Source organism: Phaseolus vulgaris, chromosome 5 (genome assembly GCF_051622355.1).
Source record: "Phaseolus vulgaris cultivar YP4 chromosome 5, ASM5162235v1, whole genome shotgun sequence".
In the NCBI taxonomy this organism is placed as follows: domain Eukaryota; kingdom Viridiplantae; phylum Streptophyta; class Magnoliopsida; order Fabales; family Fabaceae; genus Phaseolus; species Phaseolus vulgaris.
In genome coordinates, this window is record NC_143502.1 from 5726522 (window position 1) to 5752550 (window position 26029).

General features: G+C 25.8%; 1 protein-coding gene across 1 annotated transcript in view; it reads right to left on the bottom strand.

Moving 5' to 3' along the window:
- Window positions 1-565: 565 nt before the first annotated feature.
- Window positions 566-26029, bottom strand: part of LOC150027443 (uncharacterized) — a 62173-nt gene continuing 36709 nt past the window's right edge. Inside the window, exons 7-9 of the mRNA XM_090302369.1 lie at window positions 985-1130; window positions 779-837; window positions 566-727 (exon numbers count right to left, since the gene is read on the bottom strand). Coding sequence (XP_090158495.1) covers window positions 566-727; window positions 779-837; window positions 985-1130 — 367 coding nt within the window. The remainder of the gene's footprint in view (window positions 728-778; window positions 838-984; window positions 1131-26029) is intronic.

Genomic DNA, 26029 nt, shown 5'->3' on the forward strand with positions numbered 1-26029 from the left:
CATGTATTTCTGTAATCTGTCGACGGAACTCAATGTTCCACCTCTAGTTGCCACCAGCCTTCTTAATCATTTTGAAGACTTCGTTAAAACTCCCTTGAGTTTCAACACGTCATTCACTGACCCGTTCTCTATTCCTACCGAATCCCACTTACAGGAACTGCCGGATCCTGAAACAACCTGAGAAGAAACACTCTCCATATTCTACAAGAATTTTTCTGGAGAAGTTTCAACCGCTGGAATATTGGTTCTCCCAAACCACTGTCATCTAGGAACCTTAGCTGAAGCACAACCTGTGCTCCCACTGCCACAAGTACCTTTAACTGGTCTACCTGAACCTTGCCATGCTCGTTCATCCTGAATCTCACCTGTGGCTCTAGGTTTCTCTCTTGTAAAGACAACCCTCTTCTGCCCACGAGATTCTGTGAACCAGACTTTGTTTATCTTCTGAACTGGGATGGTCACTCCCTCAGACACGGTAATCTGACTATATACAACGAACCTCTCTTTCTTTCGCAGGCCATGACAAGATTTCCCTTGACGACTTTCCACTGCTGATTTCCGAACTTCACTTCATGTCCCTGTTCGTCCAACTGCTTAACAAAATCAAACTTTTCCTCAAGCTTGGAACAACTCTGACATCCTTCAAAGTCCAAAAACCAACTGGTGTTTTCAACACTATGTCACCCATGCCCGTAACATCAAGAGTTATGTTGTCCACTAGTCTTACCTTTCCAAAGTCTCCAATAACTAGATTCTGCAATGCGTCAGAATCCATGACCCAGGAATCCACACTGCTATCCGCGCAACGGACTAAAAGGTCCTCGTCCGCGAAGTCTCCTGCAATATTGACTTATTTATCATTTGGGCATTGATTCCTGAAATGCCCCACCTCCTTGCAGTTCCAACATGTTACACTTGAGCAATCCCGAGTCTTTGACTGACTCCTTTTGTTCTTCTTCTCACTATCTCTGATATTTCTTTTACCTCTTATGACATATAGTGATTCACTAGATAATTTCCCAGAACTCATTCTTCGGACATCCTCGCCAAGAATGAGATCACGAATCTTCTCAAAAGTGAATCCATCGGATCCCGCTGAACTGGTAACTGTTGTACCCGTTCCGGACCAACTGTCAGGCAAAGACAATAGCAATAGTAAAGCTTGAACTTCATTATCGAACTTAATGCCCACTGACATAAGTCTGGCTAAGATCATACTGATGTGCTCAGTAACTGAACTCGCAAATCCTCAATTTTCATTTTCTACCAACTGAAATTTGTACCATCGAATTTTCAATTCGGAACTTCCCTTCTTCTGCCATCTCAAATGACTAGATGAGATACTCGGTACAACTAATTTCAGATCCTGACAATCCTTTTTTTTTTAAATCAAGACCACAAAAATTGCACCACCCAAAATCACTCACCAACAGACTTGGTCGCAGTCCCCACTGCACTAGCGCTCCGCACCACCACCATCGCTGGTCCCCGCTGTTGTGAAGCAGATCTGGGAGCCTCTCCTTGCACCACTGTGAAACCCTAAGCCTTGGGATGCTGCTGCAGCCCCTGCAAAACCCTAGCTTTGGGATGCTGCTGCCGCCTCTGCGAAACCCTAGCTTTGGAACACTGCTGCCGTCTCTGCGAAACCCTAACTTTGGGACGCTACTGCAGCCGCAATTTTCACGTCTCGTCGATTAATTTATGTTGATTGGATCTCTATGTGTAAAAGAACCAAAGCTCTTGATACCACTTGATGGGAAAAATGCATGCGGAAGCAATACACACAATCAAAAATCAACTGCAGAAAAATAAACAACACAAGATTTAACGTGGTTCGGTCGCCAACTGCAACCTACATCCACACGGGCAACTATTAGGTTTACATTATATCCTGTTGCACACCAATTGCAAGTACAATGATCTCTTTAAATAGAGATAAATAGAGATAATAAAGGGGCACAATGATTAAGCCCACTCACTAAAACATGGTGTCTACTCATCCCAACCCAATTGGTCCTGACTTCATACCCAATAGTGACATCATTAAGTAATAAACCAAAAAATTCATCCTCAATTGTTCAATCAACATTGATCATGAAAAATATTATATACAAAAGAAGAAACTATAATGAAATATGTTTCTCTTTTCTTTGCATTGGACTCAGAGAGAGATTTAGTCAAATCGTTCTTATCCTTTACCACCGCCGTCAGCCACTTCCCCTCCATATCCTCCATCACCATTACCCTCTTATTTTTACCCTCCCAATCAAATCTCAAAACGTAAGTGTTTCGCTTGTTTGTCCCTCTCCCGATCCATTTTCACACTCTTTCTCTCATAGACTAACGTTACTCCTCTTTTCTCCCTAAGTTCTCTCTTTCTCATAGATTAATCCCTCTCACTCCCACCAGCGGTGCTCTTTTTTCTAGTATGTTTTTTTCCCTTTCAATTTTTTATTCAATGAACAAAATCATGCTATTCTCTTTTTCTTTTTTTCTTTTTTAATATTTTTGTTATAAGTTTGATTAAATTGTTGTCTTCGTGTATTTTATTACGTTATTTGTGTCAGCACAATAATAACAATATTGTCATCCTACAATGCCAAAGACATGCATAAATGAATAAAAAAGAAAAGTAAATTCAGACATTGCATCTCAACAAGCCTCAAACTTCTCATATTTTATTATTTTATCTCTTCTGTTATGATATAAAATTCTAACAAAATGACAAATATCTCCTCTCATATTTTTAAAATAATAAAATATAAATATAAATATAAGAATAAAATTGGAATAAAATATAAATGGTAGTTAAATAGGGGAATCCTCTATAGTTTTGTTATAAGTTTGATTAAACTATTGTCTTCGTGTATTTTATCGTGTTATTTGTGTGAACATAATAATAACAATATTGTCATCCTACAATGTCAAAGACATGCATAAATGAATAAAAAAAATTAAATTCAAACATTGGAGTTCCATTTTCTACTTTATAATTGAAAAACAACACTTACTGGTTGGTTTCATGGTTTTTGAAGGAAACTACGATTTCTCATATTTTGAATTTTGAATAGAAAAATATAAAACAAAAAAGGTGTTTGATGGGATAAAAGTGAAGATGATCAAGAGAAAAAGATGTCATTGTACAATGCTCCTCAAGCCTCATTTTGCAATGTTTAGTTTTGAATTTAAAAATAGTGTTATGATATAAAATTAAAACGTCTCACGACAAATATTTCCTCTCATATATTTTTAAAATAATAAAATAAAATATAAATATAATAATAAAATTGGAATAAAATAAAATGGTAGTTAAAGAGGGAGTATATATTAACTTTATAAAAGTTGTGTTATATAAGTGAAAATATTAATTATATAAAAGTACGTAGTAATTAAATCAAATAATATATTATTTATACAAGCAATATATTAATTATATAACAATAAGTATTAGCTGTACAGCATTAAATATTTAATATAAAACGTAAATATTAACAATAATTATTAAATATTATAACATTAAGTATTAATTATTATAACATTAAATATTAGTTATTTTAACATTAAATATTTTTGTATAACACTATTGTTTATAATACCGTTTGTTGACATGAATTATGATACCTTCTTTATTATTAATATTAACTATATCAAATTACATAAAACTAAATATTAATTATATAAAATTAAATATTTATTATAGAAATATAAATATTATATTACTAGATAATTATTAAAGAGAAATCATCTTAAAGATAAATAATATTTAGTTATTATATTCACTAAATTATATATTATTTTAAAAACTAAAAAATTATTGATGTATAAATTATTTAATAATTTTCTTATAATGTACTACGTATATCTTTAATTCAAGTTATATCTCATAGTTTGGTGGCCAATACTATTTGTTAGAGAACTCATGTATATTTATTAGATAATCTAAATTCTTTTCAAAGTCTTAATCACAAATATTTTCTAAAAATAAAATAAAACTAAAATTGGTAGACTTATGTAATTACCGAGCTTTATATGCCTAAACACAAAGGTAATTTACATATAAAGTTTATATTTTGCAATGTCGATATTAGAATTTTAAAAGCTTCCAATTAAGCAAGTTAAGGAATGCAATGCAAAATCTACAAGAATGACAAAAAAATGATTGCAATGTATCCATGAGATACAAGAAACAACAACAATCATGTATGCATTAATATATACTACATTATTTTTTATTTAGACAATACTGAACTAAGTCACACGTATATCGTTGTTATCCATATATAGAAAATGCAATCATTTTACAAATGCGATTTAAAGACTACAAAATACCATATTTATAAAACCGTTGATTATTTATATCATATTGTTTTAAGTATTGCATTTAAAATATGTGAAAAATAAAATTGTGGCCTAAAAGTGGTCACAAACATATGAATGTCGACTAAAAGTGAAAAATATAAAATTTTTATAAATGTGATTTATGAATCAATATAGACCACTTTTTTCAAGTCATGGAAATTTAAGCTAAGACTATGACCTCTACAAAAAATAAACTACATTTAAAAAAATGTGACCCAAAATAATAAAAATATGGTTTTTAATTGTGAATATTTTAAATCATATTTAATTAAATGTCATTAATATAGCCAACGATTATTAAATTATGGTTATTTTAGTTTGTGTGTTTTAAAATTGTGGATATTTTAAAGCATATTTAATTAATCAATTGATAAAATTAAAAAATATAAAAATTAAAAAAATTATGCTTTCAGATTCCAAATGGATTATACATTTAGTGTTATTTTATATTTTTAGGAAAAAAAATATGGTTTTAACGAATATGTGCAACATGTTCCTAAGTCTAAATCACTAACTTTCAATGGTTTATAAATCGAAATTCAAACCAACCCTCGATTCTAAAACCGAAATTCAAATTATTATTATTATTAATATTATTATTATATTTTTATTATTAATAATATTATTATTTATTATTATTATTAATATTATTATTATTTATTATTATTATTAATATTATTATTATTTATTATATTATTATTTATTATTATTATTAATATTATTATTTATTATTATTAATAGTAATAATAATAATATTATTATTATTATTAATCCTAATAATAATATTAACAATAATAAAATATTAATAATAATAAGAATATAAAAAATAATTGTAATATGAGGACAAAATTTTTCTAGTATAGTTGTTATAAGTTTTATGTTTAGACTTAAAAATAATTAAATAATAACTAATATTTTTTTTTAGTTTATAAAATAATATCTAACTTAGTTAATATAGTAATTAATTATTTTTTGTCTTTAAAATTAGTTTATAGTGTAATAATAATAATAATATACATGTGGTACCTAATAGTAATCTGTGTACTCATTGTACTAAGTTTTTTTTTAATTAGTGGAACCTCTTACACTACAAGAAAAAATGGTTCTAAGGAGGTTTATTTTTACATTATTCAAGATTAAAACCTCTATTAAGTCATTTAACTAGGGTTGTAGTTTCCACCGCTAAATCATCATTGGGAAACGTGTTCCCTTGGGTTTTTTTAAACTTTAGGAAAAACATTTCAGAACCCCTGTTAAATATCATGGATATAAGAAACTCCGTAAAATACCATGGGTTTCAAAACCTCGGTTAAATACCATGAGTTTCAAAACCTACGTAAAATACCATTGTGTTTAAGAACTTCTACAAAATACCATGGGTTTAATAACCTCCGTAAAATACTATGAGTTTCAAAATTTTCATAACATGACTTGTCATTTGAAATAACCTTCAGCCTCATTTTTCACTATCTCTAACGATTCTTTTGACTTCTCTCTACCATTGTAGACACACTGCTCTTTGGCCAATGGTCGACGACGACAGTCCTAACAAGAATCACAATTCAACTACACTTATGTCTTTATGTTTATTATATATAAGGAAAAGAAACACTAAATAAAACGTAACGCAGGACTTTGGGTCAATTAATTTAATTTTAAACTGCTTCAATGTCTAAAGCCAGTTATTATAAAATTTATTACATAAACTTATATATTAATTATATAAATTTAAAACATTAATTAATTGCATTAAATTTAAGATAATTTAATAAATTAAATATTAATTACATGAATTCAATATTTTTTATTTTCTCCTTTTTTTGTCAAATAAAACTCTTTTTGAATTACTATTTCTTAGTTATATATATATATGTAACCTATCTCAGGGTAGTATAAATGTCTTCATCTATTTTACTTCTCAACATTCATTCCTATCTTTCCTTTCATTTGCCTAACCTAGCCGTCGTTATGCCTTACCCTACCCTCATTATTCACAATCCTTTTCATTCAAAATTCTTTATCTACCATTACTACATTCTTTTCATTTCTACATAACAGCTTTATCCACCAACTTGAACACACGATTGATAGATCATATACTTTTTGTTCTCTTATTTTTAAGTGGATTTTTTACCAATGTTTTTTTTTTTGGAAAACCAAAAACTATAGAAAACTAGGTTATGACTTTGGGATGAAGAAGGAGTGCATGGTAGTCAGATCTAAGAAGATCTTGATCATCCCTATGTGATTTTAAGGTAAATTCAAATTTTGAATTTGTATATCTTGCCTTTGATGGGAGATTTATAACAACTATTGTTACCAAATTCCAAAAGTGAAGAGATAATAAATCTTTTTTTGCATAAACAAGAATTTGGCTTTCTAAAAATCATCTTATTGACACGTTTTCTTGTCTTGTAGGAATTCTTTCATTTTTTCCCTCATGTAGATTTTTCTATCTCTTTTCAGTTGCATGTTTTTTTATTGGATCTATGTTGTCAAATGCAATATCCCTGTATTTGACCAGGAAAATTCAATTTGTCAAACTTTGTGATATAAATAAAATATGGTTTCTATATTTTAGTTAATATTTTTTCTATTGACTTGTTGACTTTTGTATCACATCAATTTGTGAACTAGTTCATAGTAGATGTTCTTCTCTGCCATTAATTGATAATTTTGATTGGATAATGTAGTGAAATATAATTTACATCTTTTAGTTTGATTGTGACGATTCTTATTGTGAATTTGCTCACAAAAAATAAAATTTAGAATATTTTATTTTCTGAATTAGTGATTTTGTTATTAAATTGGTAGCTTCTTGATAAATCAATCTTTGATCCAATTTTACATATGTAGATTATTTTCTAATTTCATACACTAACTTTACTTTCTAATACTTTTTAATTTATTTCATTTACCATTGTTATCGCTAAACACACAAAATTTTAATTTGATTGATTTATGGGCACTTTATTCCACTTTCCCCACCATGATTTCAACTAAACTACAATGCACAATAAATTTGCAGGTTTTACGTAAAAGATATCATCAATGATAATGATGTAATTGAAGCATGGAATGATAATGATATAATTGAGGAGCATGGTCAAGCATTGTCAAGGTAAGATATTTTTTTCATCATTTCCATGATTTATCCTCCAAGAACAATGTTTTTTAAAACTTTTTACAACTTTTATTCATTTGTATAAATTATAATCACTTTTTTTTTTAAGATAAAATAACACTTGCCTTCAAAAGTAATATGTTATAATGTCTTTCGAGTTATTTTAGAATAAATACAAAGGAGTTGTCTAATATTAAAAAAAATATTATTAGGTTATATAATTTATGAAATGCATAATGAAAACTCAAAGGTTGTTTTCCTTAATCATTTGCATTAATCATGAAATTAAATATTATATTCTAGAATAAGTTATATTTCCTAGATCGTAAAAAGTATTTTTCATGTTTTAAGCATGTAAAAATACACAATAGTCTTTTTGGATAACTATTTCACCGCAAGAGATTATGGTAAAAACCATGGCCTCCAATGCTTTAATCCTATAAATTTCATAAACATTGAAAGTAATAAAATCTATTGTGGTTGAATTCAGAGTACTAGTGTTCCATTTTCTTTTATTCAAAAATATTTTTTTTTATGTATGAAAATTAAACCCTAAACCTATTATAGTTCAACAACGTTCTCAAATTGGCATGTATTTACTTAAAATCATCAGTTTTTCTTTCATGAGTTAAATGACAAACCAATATACTATATAATTAATCGAAAACAAATGATAGTTTCTATAAAAAGCATCATATCATGAATTTAATATGATTCACCTCTATAAATTTGAATTATGAAAACTTTTCAATCATCACATTTTTTGTTGTGCATGCTAATTCATTGATAAAAAAAATTGAGTGATTAATTTAAAAATATACATTATCTACAAAAAAAATTACATAAATTACATATTTAAATACCATATATATATATATATATATAACTACTATAGTATATTAATACCTAAATCTCATATGAAAACTAAAAAAGAATCATTTGCATATCTTCATATGAATATAAAATAAATGAATTAAATATGTAGCATGATTTTTCATGTAAAAGTTTGTATAACCATTGAAAATGAACACAAAAAATATAATGATTGAGAAATCTCCACAAGACATATTTCCAGAGCGCATATTAGATCCAAAAAATAGTGTTCTTGATTTCTTAAACAAATTACAATCTTCAATCATATCATGTAAAGATCCTAAACCCAAAATCCAAAATAATTTTATTTTGTTTAACTCATTAAGAACATCCTATCATGGATTTAATGATTCGCCTCTGGAAATGTGAATTATGGAGACTTTTCACTCATCACATTTTTTGTTGTGCATACTAGTTCACATGGATTGGGAAAAAAATTGAACGATTAAATTATAAATGTACATTTCCTAAAAATCTTGTAGGAAAATTACATATTTAAATACCTATTATATACATACATATATATATATATATATATATATAACCACTGTAGTATATTGATACCTAAATCTCATATAGATACTAAAAAATATCATTTGCATTTCTTCATATGAATATAAAAGATATGAATAAAATATCTAGTATAATTTTCCATGTAAAAGTTGGTATAATTATTGAAAATGAACACAAAAAGTATAATGGATGGAAAATCTCCATAACACATATTTCCAAAGTGCATATTAGATCCACAACATAATGCTCTTGATTTCTTAAACAAATTACAATCTCAAATCATATCATTTAAAGATCCTAAACGAGAAACTTTAACCTATCAAGAACATCCTATCATGGATTTAATATCATTCGCGTATGGAAATGTGAATTATGGAAACTTTTGATTCATCCCATTTTTTTGTTGTGAATACTAGTTCACATGCATTGGTAAAAAAATTTGAGTGATTAATTTAAAAATATACATTATCTAATTTATTTTTTACAAAAATTACATGTTTAAATACCTGCTTTTATAAATATCTCTATATATATAACTACTATAGTATATTAATACCTAAATCTCATAAAAACTAAAGAAAGTATCATTTACATATCTTCATATGAATATAAAATAAATGAATAAAATATGTAGCATGATTTTTCATGTAAAAGTTTGTATAACCATTGAAAATGAACACAAAAAATATAATGATTGAGAAATCTCCACAAGACATATTTCCAGAGCGTATATTAGATCCACAAGATAGTGTTCTTGATTTCTTAAACAAATTACAATCTTCAATCATATCATGTAAAGATCCTAAACCCGGAATCCAAAATAATTATAGTTTGTTTAACTCATTAAGAACATCCTATCCTGGATTTAATATGATTCGCCTCTGGAAATGTGAATTATGGAGACTTTTCACTCATCATATCTTTTGTTGTGCATACTAGTTCACATGGATTGGGAAAAAAATTGAACGATTAAATTTTAAATGTACATTTCCTACAAATCTTTGTAGGAAAATTACATATTTAAATACCTATATATATATATATATAACCAATGTAGTATATTAATAGCTAAATCTCATATATAGATTCTAAAAAATATCATTTGCATATCTTCATATGAATATAAAAGAAATGAATGAAATATCTAGTATAATTTTCCATGTAAAGTTTGTATAATCATTGAAAATGAATACAAAAAGTATAATGGATGAAAAATCTCCATAACACATATTTCCAAAGTGCATATTAGATTCACAACATAATGCTCTTGATTTCTTAAACAAATTACAATCTTAAATCATATCATTTAAAGATCCTAAACAAGAAACTTTAACCTATCAAGAACATCCTATCATGGATTTAATCGCCTAAGGAAATGTGAGTTATGGAAACTTTTCAGTCATCACATTTTTTGTTCTGCATACTAGTTCACATGCATTGGTAAAAGAATTTGAGTGATTAATTTAAAATTATACATTATCTAATTTTTTTTACAAAAATTACATGTTTAAATACCTACTTATTTATATATATATATATATATATATATAACTACTATAGTATATTAATACCTAAATCTCATAAAAACTAAAAAAAATATCATTTGCATATCTTCATATGAATATAAAATAAATGAATTAAATATGTAGCATGATTTTTCATGTAAAATTTGTATAACCATTGAAAATGAACACAAAAATTATAATGATTGAGAAATCTCCATAAGACATATTTCCAGAGCGCATATTAGATTCACAAGATAATGTTCTTGATTTCTGAAACAAATTACAATCTTCAATCATATCATGTAAATATCCTAAACCCGAAATCCAAAATAATTATATTTTGTTTAACTCATTAAGAACATCCTATCATGGATTTAATATGATTCGCTTCTGGAAATGTGAATTATGGAGACTTTTCACTCATCACATTTTTTGTTGTGCATACTAGTTCACATGGATTGAAAAAAAACTTGAACGATTAAATTATAAATGTACATTTCCTACAAATCTTTGTAGGAAAATTACATATTTAAATACCTATATATATATAACCACTATAGGATATTAATAGCTAAATCTAATATATAGATTCTAAAAAATATTATTTGCATATCTTCATATGAATATAAAAGAAATGAATTAAATATCTAGTATAATTTTCCATGTAAAAGTGTGTATAATCATTGAAAATGAATACAAAATGTAAAATGGATGGAAAATCTCCATGACACATATTTCTAAAGTGCATATTAGATACACAACATAATGCTCTTGATTTCTTAAAAAAATACAATCTTAAATCATATCATTTAAAGATCCTAAACAAGAAACTTTAACCTATCAAGAACATCCTATCATGGATTTAATATGATTCGCCTATGAAAATGTGAGTTATGGAAACTTTTCCGTCATCACATTTTTTGTTGTGCATACTACTTCACATGCATTGGTAAAAGAATTTGAGTGATTATAATTTAAAAATATACATTATCTAATTTTTTCTTTTGCAAAAATTACATGTTTAAATACCTGCTTATATATATATATATATATATATATATATATATATATATATATAACTACTATAGTATATTAATACCTAAATCTCATAAAAACTTAAAAAAAAGTATCATTTGCATATCTTCATATGAATATAAAATAAATGAATTAAATATGTAGCATGATTTTTCATGTAAAAGTTTGTATAACCATTGAAAATGAACACAAAAAGTATAATGATTGAGAAATCTCCACAAGACATATTTCCAGAGCGCATATTAGATTCACAAGATAGTGTTCTTGATTTCTTAAACAAATTACAATCTTCAATCATATCATGTAAATATCCTAAACCCGAAATCCAAAATAATTATATTTTGTTTAACTCATTAAGAACATCCTATCATGAATTTAATGATTCGCCTCTGGAAATGTGAATTATGGAGACTTTTCACTCATCACATTTTTTGTTGTGCATACTAGTTCACATGGATTGGGAAAAAAATTGAACGATTAAATTATAAATGTACATGTCCTACAAATCTTTGTAGGAAAATTACATATTCAAATATCTATATATAACCACTGCAGTATATTAATAGCTAAATCTCATATATAGATTCTAAAAAATATCATTTGCATATCTTCGTATGAATATAAAAAAAATGAATTAAATATCTAGTATAATTTTCCATGTAAAAGTTTGTATAATCATTGAAAATGAACACAAAAAGTATAATGGATGGAAAATCTCCATAACACATATTTCCAAACTTCATATTAGATCCACAACATAATGCTCTTGATTTCTTAAACAAATTACAATCTTAAATCATATCATTTAAAGATCCAAAACCAGAAACTTTAACCTATTAAGAACATCCTATCATGGATTTAATATGATTCGCCTATGGAAATGTGAATTATGGAAACTTTTCAGTCATCACATTTTTTATTGTCCATACTAGTTCACATGCATTGGTAAAAAAATTTGAGTGATTAATTTAAAAATATACATTATCTATTTTTTTTTTACAAAAATTATATGCTTAAATATCTGCTATTATAAAGATATATATATATATATATAACTACTATAGTATATTAAAACCTAAATCTCATAAAATTTTAAAAAAAAAGTATCATTTGCATAACTTGATATGAATATAAAATAAATGAAATTAAATATGTAGCATGATTTTTCATGTAAAACTTTGTATAACCATTGAAAATGAACACAAAAAATATAATGATTGAGAAATCTCGACAAGACATATTTCCAGAGCGTATATTAGATCCACAAGATAGTGTTTTTGATTTCTTAAAAAATTTACAATCTTCAAACATATCATGTAAAGATCTTAAACCCGAAATCCAAAATCATTATATTTTGTTTAACTCATTAAGAACATCCTATCATGGATTTAATGATTCGCCTCTGGAAATGTGAATTATGGAGACTTTTCACTCATTGCATTTTTTTTTGTGCATACTAGTTCACATGGATTGGGAAAAAAATTGAACGATTAAATTATAAATGTACATTTCTTACAAATCTTTGTAGAAAAATTACATATTTAAATACCTATATATATATATATATATAACCACTGTAGTATATTAATAGCTAAATCTCATATATAGATACTAAAAAATATCATTTGCATTTCTTCATATGAATATAAAAGAAATGAATTAAATATCTAGTATAATTTTCCATGTAAAATTTTGTATAATCATTGAAAATGAACACAAAAAATATAATGGATGGAAAATCTCCATAACACATATTTCCAGAGCGCATATTAGATCCACAAAATAGTGTTCTTGATTTCTTAAACAAATTACAACCTTAAATCATATCATGTAAATATCCTAAACCAAAAACCTAATATAATTATAATTTGTTTAATCCATCAAGAACATCCTATCGTGGATTTAATATGATTCGTCTCTGGAAATATGAATTATGGAGACTTTTCAGTCATCACATTTTTTGTTGTGCATAGTAGTTCGCATGGATTAGTAAAAGTTTGTATAATCATTGAAAATGAACACTAAATATATTGGATGGAAAATCTCCATAACACATATTTCTAGAGCGCATATTAGATCCACAAAATAGTGTTCTTGATTTCTTAAACAAATTACAATCTTAAATCATATCATGGAAACACCCTAAACCAGAAACCTAATATATTTATAATTTGTTTAACCCATCAAGAACATCCTATAATGGATTTAATAAGATTAGCCTCTAAAAATGTGAATTAGGAAAACTTTTGAGTCATCACATTTTTTTGTTGTGCATACTAGTTCACATGGATTGGTAAAAAATCAGTAATAAAATTAGAAATAAACATTATCTACAAAAGAATTTAGGAAAATTACATATATATTAAAATTGTATTCATATCTTTATTTATATATATATATATTTATTTATTGAAACTAGAAAGTATCTTTTGCATATCTTCGTATGAATATAAAATGTAGTATGATTTTCAAAGTAAAAGTTAGTATAATCAATGAATATGAACACAAAAAATATGATGGGTGGAAAATCTCCACAACACATATTTCTAGAATGCATAGCAGATCCACAACATAGTGCTCTTGATTTCTTAAACAAATTACCATCTTCAATCATATCATGTAAAGAAAAATAAAAGTATATAGTGTTAATTTATTATCGAACAAATTGGTTGTGGCATGTGTTTACTAAAACCATCAGGTTTCTCCATGAGTTCAATGATAAACTAATGCACTATATATAAGGAATTGAGAACAAATGGTAGCTTGGTTAACCCATCAAGAGCATCCTATCATGGATTTAATATGATTTGCTTCTGGAAATGTGAATTGTGGAAACTTTCCAGTCATCACATTTTTTGTTGTGCATACTAGTTCACATGGATTGGTAAAAAACTTGAGTGATTAAATTAGAAATATACATTATCTACAAAACATTTAGGAAACTTACATATTTAAATATATGTTTATATATATATATAATGCATAACTATTATAGTTTATTAATACCTAAATCTCGAAACTACAAAAGTATTATTTGCATATCTTCATATGAATATAAAATAAATGAATTAAATATGTAGTTGATATTAGATCCACAACATAATGCTCTTGATTTCTTAAACAAATTACCATCTTCAATCATATCATAACAAGAAAAATAAAATAACAAGAAAAATAAAATCAAACAATGTTAATTTATCATTGAACAAACATTAATGTCAATTATGGTTAAGGTGAAAAGAAGAAAGTCAATTTAAGAACTAAAATAAAATAAGGCAGGTCAGATAATTATAATTAGAAAACAATACTGCTTTAATAAATTCATAACCTAAAATTACTTCAAAGTCAAATTAAAATGATACTAAATAAGAAAAGCTCGTCAAGGTTTTACACACTATTATTCCATTCTTGTTTTGGTAAAATGAATATCCATATAATTATTTGTTTTTCTACTCTATTTTAAATTTGTTGTTAACTACTTTACATTATAATTGTATCTTATGATTATTGTCAATATTTTATTTACTTGAATTTTCAACGTATTATAGTTCAACAAGATTCTCAAAATTGTTGTGTCATGTGTTTACTTAAAACACCAGTTGTCTCCATGAGTTCAATGATAAACCAATATAGTATATATAATGAATTGAGAATAAATGATATTTTTTAACCCATCAAGAGCATTCTATAATGAATTTAATTTGATTCGCTTCTGGAAATGTGAATTGTGGAAAGTTTTCAGTCATCACATTTTTGTTGTTGTGCAAACTAGTTCATGTGGATTGGTAAAAAAAAAAATTAGTGATTAAGTTAAAAATATACTTATCTACAAAAAGTTTTTTTGGAAAATTACATGTTTAAATATCTACTATATGCTTTTATATATATATATATACATATATATATATATATATATAAATACATATGTAATTCATACATATACATAATTTACACACAGACACATAAGTACTATAGTTTTTTTTTTATCAGCAAATAGCAATGAAATTAAAAGGGATCACTCCAGGGGTGATCCAACCCTTATACAGTAAAATGATGTTCACAAATTACCTTTCTAACTACAAATCAGCCAACAAAACCTCCTACAGTCAAACCCATCTCTATCAAAATAACAAAGAATAACAATGATCAATCCTCATATCAAAACTAAATTGAATGCATACAAACCAAAGGTTCAAGACACCAATCAGAGAATGAGAAATTAGCTGATGGTACCTTTGAAGAGATCCAGGACCAAGCCTTAATTTGTGCCAAAGAGAACACCTCAATGTGGTCAACCACTCCACCTTTAAATAAACAGTTGTTCCTATGCCTCCAAATTTCACTAATCAACGCTATCCACACATTTTGAAACGTGCTTGGAATTATAAACAATTAGGCTCTATGAACAATTACTTGTCCTCTTTCTTGGTAGATTCTTGACAAGTCGTTTTTGCTTTTTCTTGCATTGCCTGTTGCAATTTCACAAACTGAATTTCTTTTGCTGATACAGCTTGCTGAATGACTTGGATTTGGTCCTGGAATTTTTTTTCTTTTGAGTTCATCTACAAAATAGTATCAAAATGATCAGTCATAGAAGGATTTTTTACGTCATACACATTTTGCATATTCATATCAAATTGATCAGTCATTGAAGGATTTTCTACATCATACAAATTTGTATATTCCACATAGAATAATATATGTTTGTTTTCTTGATCAATATTCTATTGATGTTAACAGGCAGAATTTACACGTAAATTTGAAGACTTAACACAAAGTGCATCTGCACAAGTAATCCCCCCCCCCTCCCCCCAAAGTCAAGAGCTTGATGAACTTAAAAGAGATATGGAATTAGTTAAGAAAGAAAGAGACGAGCTTCAAATCAAAATTTTAAATATTGAGCAAATTTTTGAGAAAAACAATGCAATGATTCGACAATGGATGGATAACATTAATCGTCAATCAATGCCACCAAGTTTTGAGGAAACTCAAGATGAGGATGAAACACAACCACCCAGTCAACCACTCAGTCCTTATCAAGGTAATTTTTTTACACTATTCTATATATATTTTTAAATTTCAATCTTGCTAATAAATTTTATTTTATATTTTTTGACAGGTAGATGATTATATAGAGGCTCTTCATGGAATAAAGTTCACAAAAAAAAAATGATAGATTAAGCTTTTTACTTTTCAAGTGCCTTGTTTGAATCATTTGTAATGATTGGCAGCAACTATTAGCTTCTACATTGCATAGAATTACTTCTAACAAGAGAAATAACTGTTATAAGTTGTCAATGACAGCATAGCTGTTGCACTATCAAGGTAATTTTGTTACACTATTATATATATATTTTTAAATTTCAATCTTGCTAATAAATTTTATTTTATATTTTTTGACAGGTAGATGATTATATAGAGGCTCTTCATGGAATAAAGTTCACACAAAAAAATGATAGATTAAGCTTTTTACTTTTCAAGTGCCTTGTTTGAATCATTTGTAATTATTGGCAGCAACTATTAGCTTCTACATTGCATAGAATTACTTCTAACAAGAGAAATAACTGTTATAAGTTGTCAATGTCAGCATAGCTGTTGCTACAGGATTATAATATGTGTCACTCTCATGAGCTATGAAGCCCTTTTATTCAATTTTTTTATGTAGTTTTATCCCAACTATGACAATCTTTTTTGTTTCACTACTAGGAACTAAAACTATAGTTGGTAGAGGGTAGATAAAGTAAGAGTGAGTATGATAGTAGGTGCAGTTGTGTAAATTTTAATACTTGATACATCAAATGTATTGATTTTTATACTTGATAAATAAATAAATAAATAATAAAATAATAATAAAAATAATAATAAAAATAATAAAATAATATTTTATAATAAATTATATTATTTAGAGACCAATATAGTGACCATTTTTTGGTATTTATATATTTGGTCACTAAATGAGTTTCTATATACTTTGGTCACTAAATTGGTTTAAATAAAATTGGTTGTTAATTTGGTTTTTATATAATTGGTCACTAAATTAGTTTCTACATATTTGGTCACTAAATTAGTTTCTACATATTTGGTCACTAAATTAGTTTCTACATATTTGGTCACTAAATTGGTTTTTATTTAATGGTCACTAAATTGGTTTCTAAACTAGAATCTAAATTGGTATCTAAAATTAGCGACCATGATTTTAGCCATTTAAGACTATTAGTTTCTAAATTAGTTTCTAATTAAGTTAGTGAGTAATTTTATCATTTTAGAAACCAAAAATTTAGTTTTTAAAAGCACTTTTTCTTGTAGTGATTGTCACCATACTACTTTAATTTTGTATATGAAAAAATTCGTATTAACTCAATTTTATGCCAAATAATAATTCATAAGTAAAATTTATATGTTTTTTTTTTAATTTATCCATCAATCCAACTCAACAAGTACATAACCAATAAATAACTTTCAAAAAAAAATTAGTGACTTATTCATTATTAATACTAACGAGAACACATGTGCGAGATCTCAATTTTTTATTTTTATCATTACAACACATGTGACATCATTAAGTAATAAACCAAACATTCATCCTCAATTGTTCAATCAACATTTATCATGAAAAATATTATATACAAAAGAAGAAACTATAATGAAATATGTTTCTCTTTTCTTTGCCTTGGACTCACAGATAGACTTAGTCAAATCATTCTTATCCTTTACCACCACCGTCAGCCACTTCCCTCCATATCCTGCATCACCACTACCCTCTTATTTTTACCCTCCCAGTCAAATCTCAAAACGTATGCGTTTCGCTTGTTTCTCCCTCTCCCGATCCATTTTCACACTCTTTCTCTCATAGACTAACGTTACTCCTCTTTTCTGCCTAAGTTCTCTCTTTCTCATAGATTAACCCCTTTCACTCCCACTGGCGGTGCACTTTTTTCTAGTACGTTTTTTTCCCTTTCAATTTTTTATTGAATGAACAAAATCATGCTATTCTCTTTTTCTTTTTCTTTTTCTTTTATAGTTTTGTTATAAGTTTGATTAAATTGTTGTTTTCGCGTTTAGTTTTGAATTTAAAAATAGTGTTATGATATAAAATTAAAACGTCTCACGACAAATATTTCTTCTCATATATTTTTAAAATAATAAAATAAAATATAAATATAATAATAAAATTGGAATAAAATAAAATGGTAGTTAAAGAGGGAGTATATATTAACTTTATAAAAGTTGTGTTAATTAAATCATATTGAATATTAATTATATAAAACTAAATATTAGTTATATAAGTGAAAATATTAATTATATAAAAGTACGTAGTAATTAAATCAAATAATATATTATTTATACAAGCAATATATTAATTATATAACAATAAGTATTAGCTGTACAGCATTAAATATTTAATATAAAACGTAAATATTAACAATAATTATTAAATATTATAACATTAAGTATTAATTATTATAACATTAAATATTAGTTATTTTAACATTAAATATTTTTGTATAACACTATTGTTTATAATACCGTTTGTTGACATGAATTATGATACCTTCTTTATTATTAATATTAACTATATCAAATTACATAAAACTAAATATTAATTATATAAAATTAAATATTTATTATAGAAATATAAATATTATATTACTAGATAATTATTAAAGAGAAATCATCTTAAAGATAAATAATATTTAGTTATTATATTCACTAAATTATATATTATTTTAAAAATTAAAAAATTATTGATGTATAAATTATTTAATAATTTTCTTATAATGTACTACGTATATCTTTAATTCAAGTTATATCTCATAGTTTGGTGGCAATACTATTTGTTAGAGAACTCATGTATATTTATTAGATAATCTAAATTCTTTTCAAAGTCTTAATCACAAATATTTTCTAAATATAAAATAAAACTAAAATTGGTAGACTTATGTAATTACCGAGCTTTATATGCCTAAACACAAAGGTAATTTACATATAAAGTTTATATTTTGCAATGTCGATATTAGAATTTTAAAAGCTTCCAATTAAGCAAGTTAAGGAATGCAATGCAAAATCTACAAGAATGATAAAAAAATGATTGCAATGTATCCATGAGATACAAGAAACAACAACAATCATGTATGCATTAATATATACTACATTATTTTTTATTTAGACAATACTGAACTAAGTCACACGTATATCGTTGTTATCCATATATAGAAAATGCAATCATTTTACAAATGCGATTTAAAGACTACAAAATACCATATTTATAAAACCGTTGATTATTTATATCATATTGTTTTAAGTATTGCATTTAAAATATGTGAAAAATAAAATTGTGGCCTAAAAGTGGTCACAAACATATGAATGTCGACTAAAAGTGAAAAATATAAAATTTTTATAAATGTGATTTATGAATCAATATAGACCACTTTTTTCAAGTCATGAAAATTTAAGCTAAGACTATGACCTCTACAAAAAATAAACTACATTTAAAAAAATGTGACCCAAAATAATAAAAATATGGCTTTTAATTGTGAATATTTTAAATCATATTTAATTAAATGTCTTTAATATAGCCAACAATTATTAAATTATGGTTATTTTAGTTTGTGTGTTTTAAAATTGTGGATATTTTAAAGCATATTTAATTAATCAATTGATAAATTTAAAAATATAAAAATTAAAAAAATTATGCTTTCAGATTCCAAATGGAATATACATTTAGTGTTATTTTATATTTTTAGTAAAAAAAATATGGTTTTAATGAATATGTGCAACATGTTCCTAAGTCTAAATCACTAATTTTCAATGGTTTATAAATCGAAATTCAAACCAATCCTCGATTCTAAAACCGAAATTCAAATTATTATTATTATTAATATTATTATTATATTTTTATTATTAATAATATTATTATTTATTATTATTATTTATTATTATTATTAATATTATTATTTATTATTATTAATAGTAATAATAATAATATTATTATTATTATTAATCCTAATAATAGTATTAACAATAATAAAATATTAATAATAATAAGAATATAAAAAATAATTGTAATATGAGGACAAAATTTTTCTAGTATAGTTGTTATAAGTTTTATGTTTAGACTTAAAAATAATTAAATAATAACTAATAACTTTTTTTTAGTTTATAAAATAATATCTAACTTAGTTAATATAGTAATTAATTATTTTTTGTCTTTAAAATTAGTTTATAGTAATAATAATAATATAGATGTGGTAACTAATAGTAATTTGTGTACTCATTGTACTAAGTTTTTTTTTTAATTAGTGGGACCTCTTACACTACAAGAAAAAATGGTTCTAAGGAGGTTTATTTTTACATTATTCAAGATTAAAACCTCTATTAAGTCATTTAACTAGGGTTGTAGTTTCCACCGCTAAATCATCATTGGGAAACGTGTTCCATTGGGTTTTTTTAAACCTTAGGAAAAACATTTCAGAACCCCTGTTAAATATCATGGATATAAAAAATTCCGTAAAATACCATGGGTCTCAAAACCTCGGTTAAATACCATGAGTTTCAAAACCTACGTAAAATACCATGCGTTTAAGAACTTCTACAAAATACCATGGGTTTAATAACCTCCGTAAAATACTATGAGTTTCAAAATTTTCATAACATGACTTGTCATTTGAAATAACCTTCAGCCTCATTTTTCACTATCTCTAACGATTCTTTTGACTTCTCTCTACCATTGTAGACACACTGCTCTTTGGCCAATGGTCGGCGACGACAATCCTAACAAGAATCACAATTCAACTACACTTATGTCTTTATGTTTATTATATATAAGGAAAAGAAACACTAAATAAAACGTAACGCAGGACTTTGGGTCAATTAATTTAATTTTAAACTGCTTCAATGTCTAAAGCCAGTTATTATAAAATTTATTACATAAACTTATATATTAATTATATAAATTTAAAACATTAATTAATTGCATTAAATTTAAGATAATTTAATAAATTAAATATTAATTACATGAATTCAATATTTATTATTTTCTCCTTTTTTTTTCAAATAAAACTCTTTTTGAATTACTATTTCTTAGTTATATATATATGTAACCTATCTCAGGGTAGTATAAATGTCTTCATCTATTTTACTTCTCAACATTCATTCCTATCTTTCCTTTCATTTGCCTAACCTAGCCGTCGTTATGCCTTACCCTACCCTCATTATTCACAATCCTTTTCATTCAAAATTCTTTATCTACCATTACTACATTCTTTTCATTTCTACATAACAGCTTTCTCCACCAACTTGAACACACCATTGATAGATCATATACTTTTTGTTCTCTTATTTTTAAGTGGATTTTTTACCAATGTTTTTTTTTTGGGAAAACCAAAAACTATAGAAAACTAGGTTATGACTTTGGGATGAAGAAGGAGTGCATGGTAGTCAGATCTAAGAAGATCTTGATCATCCCTATGTGATTTTAAGGTAAATTCAAATTTTGAATTTGTATATCTTGCCTTTGATGGGAGATTTATAACAACTATTGTTACCAAATTCCAAAAGTGAAGAGATAATAAATCTTTTTTTGCATAAACAAGAATTTGGCTTTCTAAAAATCATCTTATTGACACGTTTTCTTGTCTTGTAGGAATTCTTTCATTTTTTCCCTCATGTAGATTTTTCTATCTCTTTTCAGTTGCATGTTTTTTTATTGGATCTATGTTGTCAAATGCAATATCCCTGTATTTGACCAGGAAAATTCAATTTGTCAAACTTTGTGATATAAATAAAATATGGTTTCTATATTTTAGTTAATATTTTTTCTATTGACTTGTTGACTTTTGTATCACATCAATTTGTGAACTAGTTCATAGTAGATGTTCTTCTCTGCCCTTAATTGATAATTTTGATTGGATAATGTAGTGAAATATAATTTACATCTTTCAGTTTGATTGTGACGATTCTTATTGTGAATTTGCTCACAAAAAATAAAATTTGGAATATTTTATTTTCTGAATTAGTGATTTTGTTATTAAATTGGTAGCTTCTTGATAAATCAATCTTTGATCCAATTTTACATCTGTAGATTATTTTCTAATTTCATAAACTAACTTTACTTTCTAATACTTTTTAATTTACTTCATTTACCATTGTTATCGCTAAACACACAAAATTTTAATTTGATTGATTTATGGGCACTTTATTCCACTTTCCCCACCATGATTTCAACTAAACTACAATGCACAATAAATTTGCAGGTTTTACGTAAAAGATATCATCAATGATAATGATGTAATTGAAGCATGGAATGATAATGATATAATTGAGGAGCATGGTCAAGCATTGTCAAGGTAAGATATTTTTTTCATCATTTCCATGATTTATCCTCCATTTCAATAAGAACAATGTTTTTTAAAACTTTTTACAACTTTTATTCATTTGTATAAATTATAATCACTCTTTTTTTTAAGATAAAATAACACTTGCCTTCAAAAGTAATATGTTATAATGTCTTTCGAGTTATTTTAGAATAAATACAAAGAAGTTGTCTAATATTAAAAAAAATATTATTAGGTTATATAATTTATGAAATGCATAATGAAAACTCAAAGGTTGTTTTCCTTAATCATTTGCATCAATCATGAAATTAAATATTATATTCTAGAATAAGTTATATTTCCTAAATCATAAAAAGTATTTTTCATGTTTTAAGCATGTAAAAATACACAATAGTCTTTTTGGATAACTATTTCACCGCAAGAGATTATGGTAAAAACCATGGCCTCCAATGCTTTAATCCTATAAATTTCATAAACATTGAAAGTAATAAAATCTATTGTGGTTGAATTCAGAGTACTAGTGTTCCATTTTCTTTTATTCAAAAATATTTTTTTTATGTATGAAAATTAAACCCTAAACCTATTATAGTTCAACAACGTTCTCAAATTGGCATGTATTTACTTAAAATCATCAGTTTTTCTTTCATGAGTTAAATGACAAACCAATATACTATATAATTAATCGAAAACAAATGATAGTTTCTATAAAAAGCATCATATCATGAATTTAATATGATTCACCTCTATAAATTTGAATTATGAAAACTTTTCAATCATCACATTTTTTGTTGTGCATGCTAATTCATTGATAAAAAAAATTGAGTGATTAATTTAAAAATATACATTATCTACAAAAAAATTACATAAATTACATATTTAAATACCATATATATATATACATATAACTACTATAGTATATTAATACCTAAATCTCATATTTGAAAACTAAAAAAGTATCATTTGCATATCTTCATATGAATATAAAATAAATGAATTAAATATGTAGCATGATTTTTCACGTAAAAGTTTGTATAACCATTGAAAATGAACACAAAAAATATAATGATTGAGAAATCTCCACAAGACATATTTCCAGAGCGCATATTAGATCCAAAAAAATAGTGTTCTTGATTTCTTAAACAAATTACAATCTTCAATCATATCATGTAAAGATCCTAAACCCAAAATCCAAAATAATTTTATTTTGTTTAACTCATTAAGAACATCCTATCATGGATTTAATGATTCGCCTCTGGAAATGTGAATTATGGAGACTTTTTACTCATCACATTTTTTGTTGTGCATACTAGTTCACATGGATTGGGAAAAAAATTGAACGATTAAATTATAAATGTACATTTCCTGAAAATCTTGTAGGAAAATTACATATTTAAATACCTATTATATACATATATATATATATATATATATATATATATATATATATATAACCACTGTAGTATATTGATACCTAAATCTCATATAGATACTAAAAAATATCATTTGCATTTCTTCATATGAATATAAAAGATATGAATAAAATATCTAGTATAATTTTCCATGTAAAAGTTGGTATAATTATTGAAAATGAACACAAAAAGTATAATGGATGGAAAATCTCCATAACACATATTTCCAAAGTGCATATTAGATCCACAACATAATGCTCTTGATTTCTTAAACAAATTACAATCTCAAATCATATCATTTAAAGATCCTAAACGAGAAACTTTAACCTATCAAGAACATCCTATCATGGATTTAATATCATTCGCGTATGGAAATGTGAATTATGGAAACTTTTGAGTCATCCCATTTTTTGTTGTGAATACTAGTTCACATGCATTGGTAAAAAAATTTAAGTGATTAATTTAAAAATATACATTATCTAATTTATTTTTTACAAAAATTACATGTTTAAATACCTGCTTATATATATATATATATAATTACTATAGTATATTAATACCTAAATCTCATAAAAACTAAAGAAAGTATCATTTACATATCTTCATATGAATATAAAATAAATGAATAAAATATGTAGCATGATTTTTCATGTAAAAGTTTGTATAACCATTGAAAATGAACACAAAAAATATAATGATTGAGAAATCTCCACAAGACATATTTCCAGAGCGTATATTAGATCCACAAGATAGTGTTCTTGATTTCTTAAACAAATTACAATCTTCAATCATATCATGTAAAGATCCTAAACCCGGAATCCAAAATAATTATAGTTTGTTTAACTCATTAAGAACATCCTATTCTGGATTTAATATGATTTGCCTCTGGAAATGTGAATTATGGAGACTTTTCACTCATCACATCTTTTGTTGTGCATACTAGTTCACATGGATTGGGAAAAAAATTGAACGATTAAATTTTAAATGTACATTTCCTCCAAATCTTTGTAGGAAAATTACATATTTAAATACCTATATATATATATATATATATATAACCAATGTAGTATATTAATAGCTAAATCTCATATATAGATTCTAAAAAATATCATTTGCATATCTTCATATGAATATAAAAGAAATGAATGAAATATCTAGTATAATTTTCCATGTAAAGTTTGTATAATCATTGAAAATGAATACAAAAAGTATAATGGATGAAAAATCTCCATAACACATATTTTCAAAGTGCATATTAAATTCACAACATAATGCTCTTGATTTCTTAAACAAATTACAATCTTAAATCATATCATTTAAAGATCCTAAACAAGAAACTTTAACCTATCAAGAACATCCTATCATGGATTTAATCGCCTAAGGAAATGTGAGTTATGGAAACTTTTCAGTCATCACATTTTTTGTTGTGCATACTAGTTCACATGCATTGGTAAAAGAATTTGAGTGATTCATTTAAAAATATACATTATCTAATTTTTTTTTACAAAAATTACATGTTTAATACCTAAATCTCATAAAAACTAAAAAATATATCATTTGCATATCTTCATATGAATATAAAATAAATGAATTAAATATGTAGCATGATTTTTCATGTAAAATTTGTATAACCATTGAAAATGAACACAAAAATTATAATGATTGAGAAATCTCCACAAGACATATTTCCAGAGCGCATATTAGATTCACAAGATAATGTTCTTGATTTCTGAAACAAATTACAATCTTCAATCATATCATGTAAATATCCTAAACCCGAAATCCAAAATAATTATATTTTGTTTAACTCATTAAGAACATCCTATCATGGATTTAATATGATTCGCTTCTGGAAATGTGAATTATGGAGACTTTTCA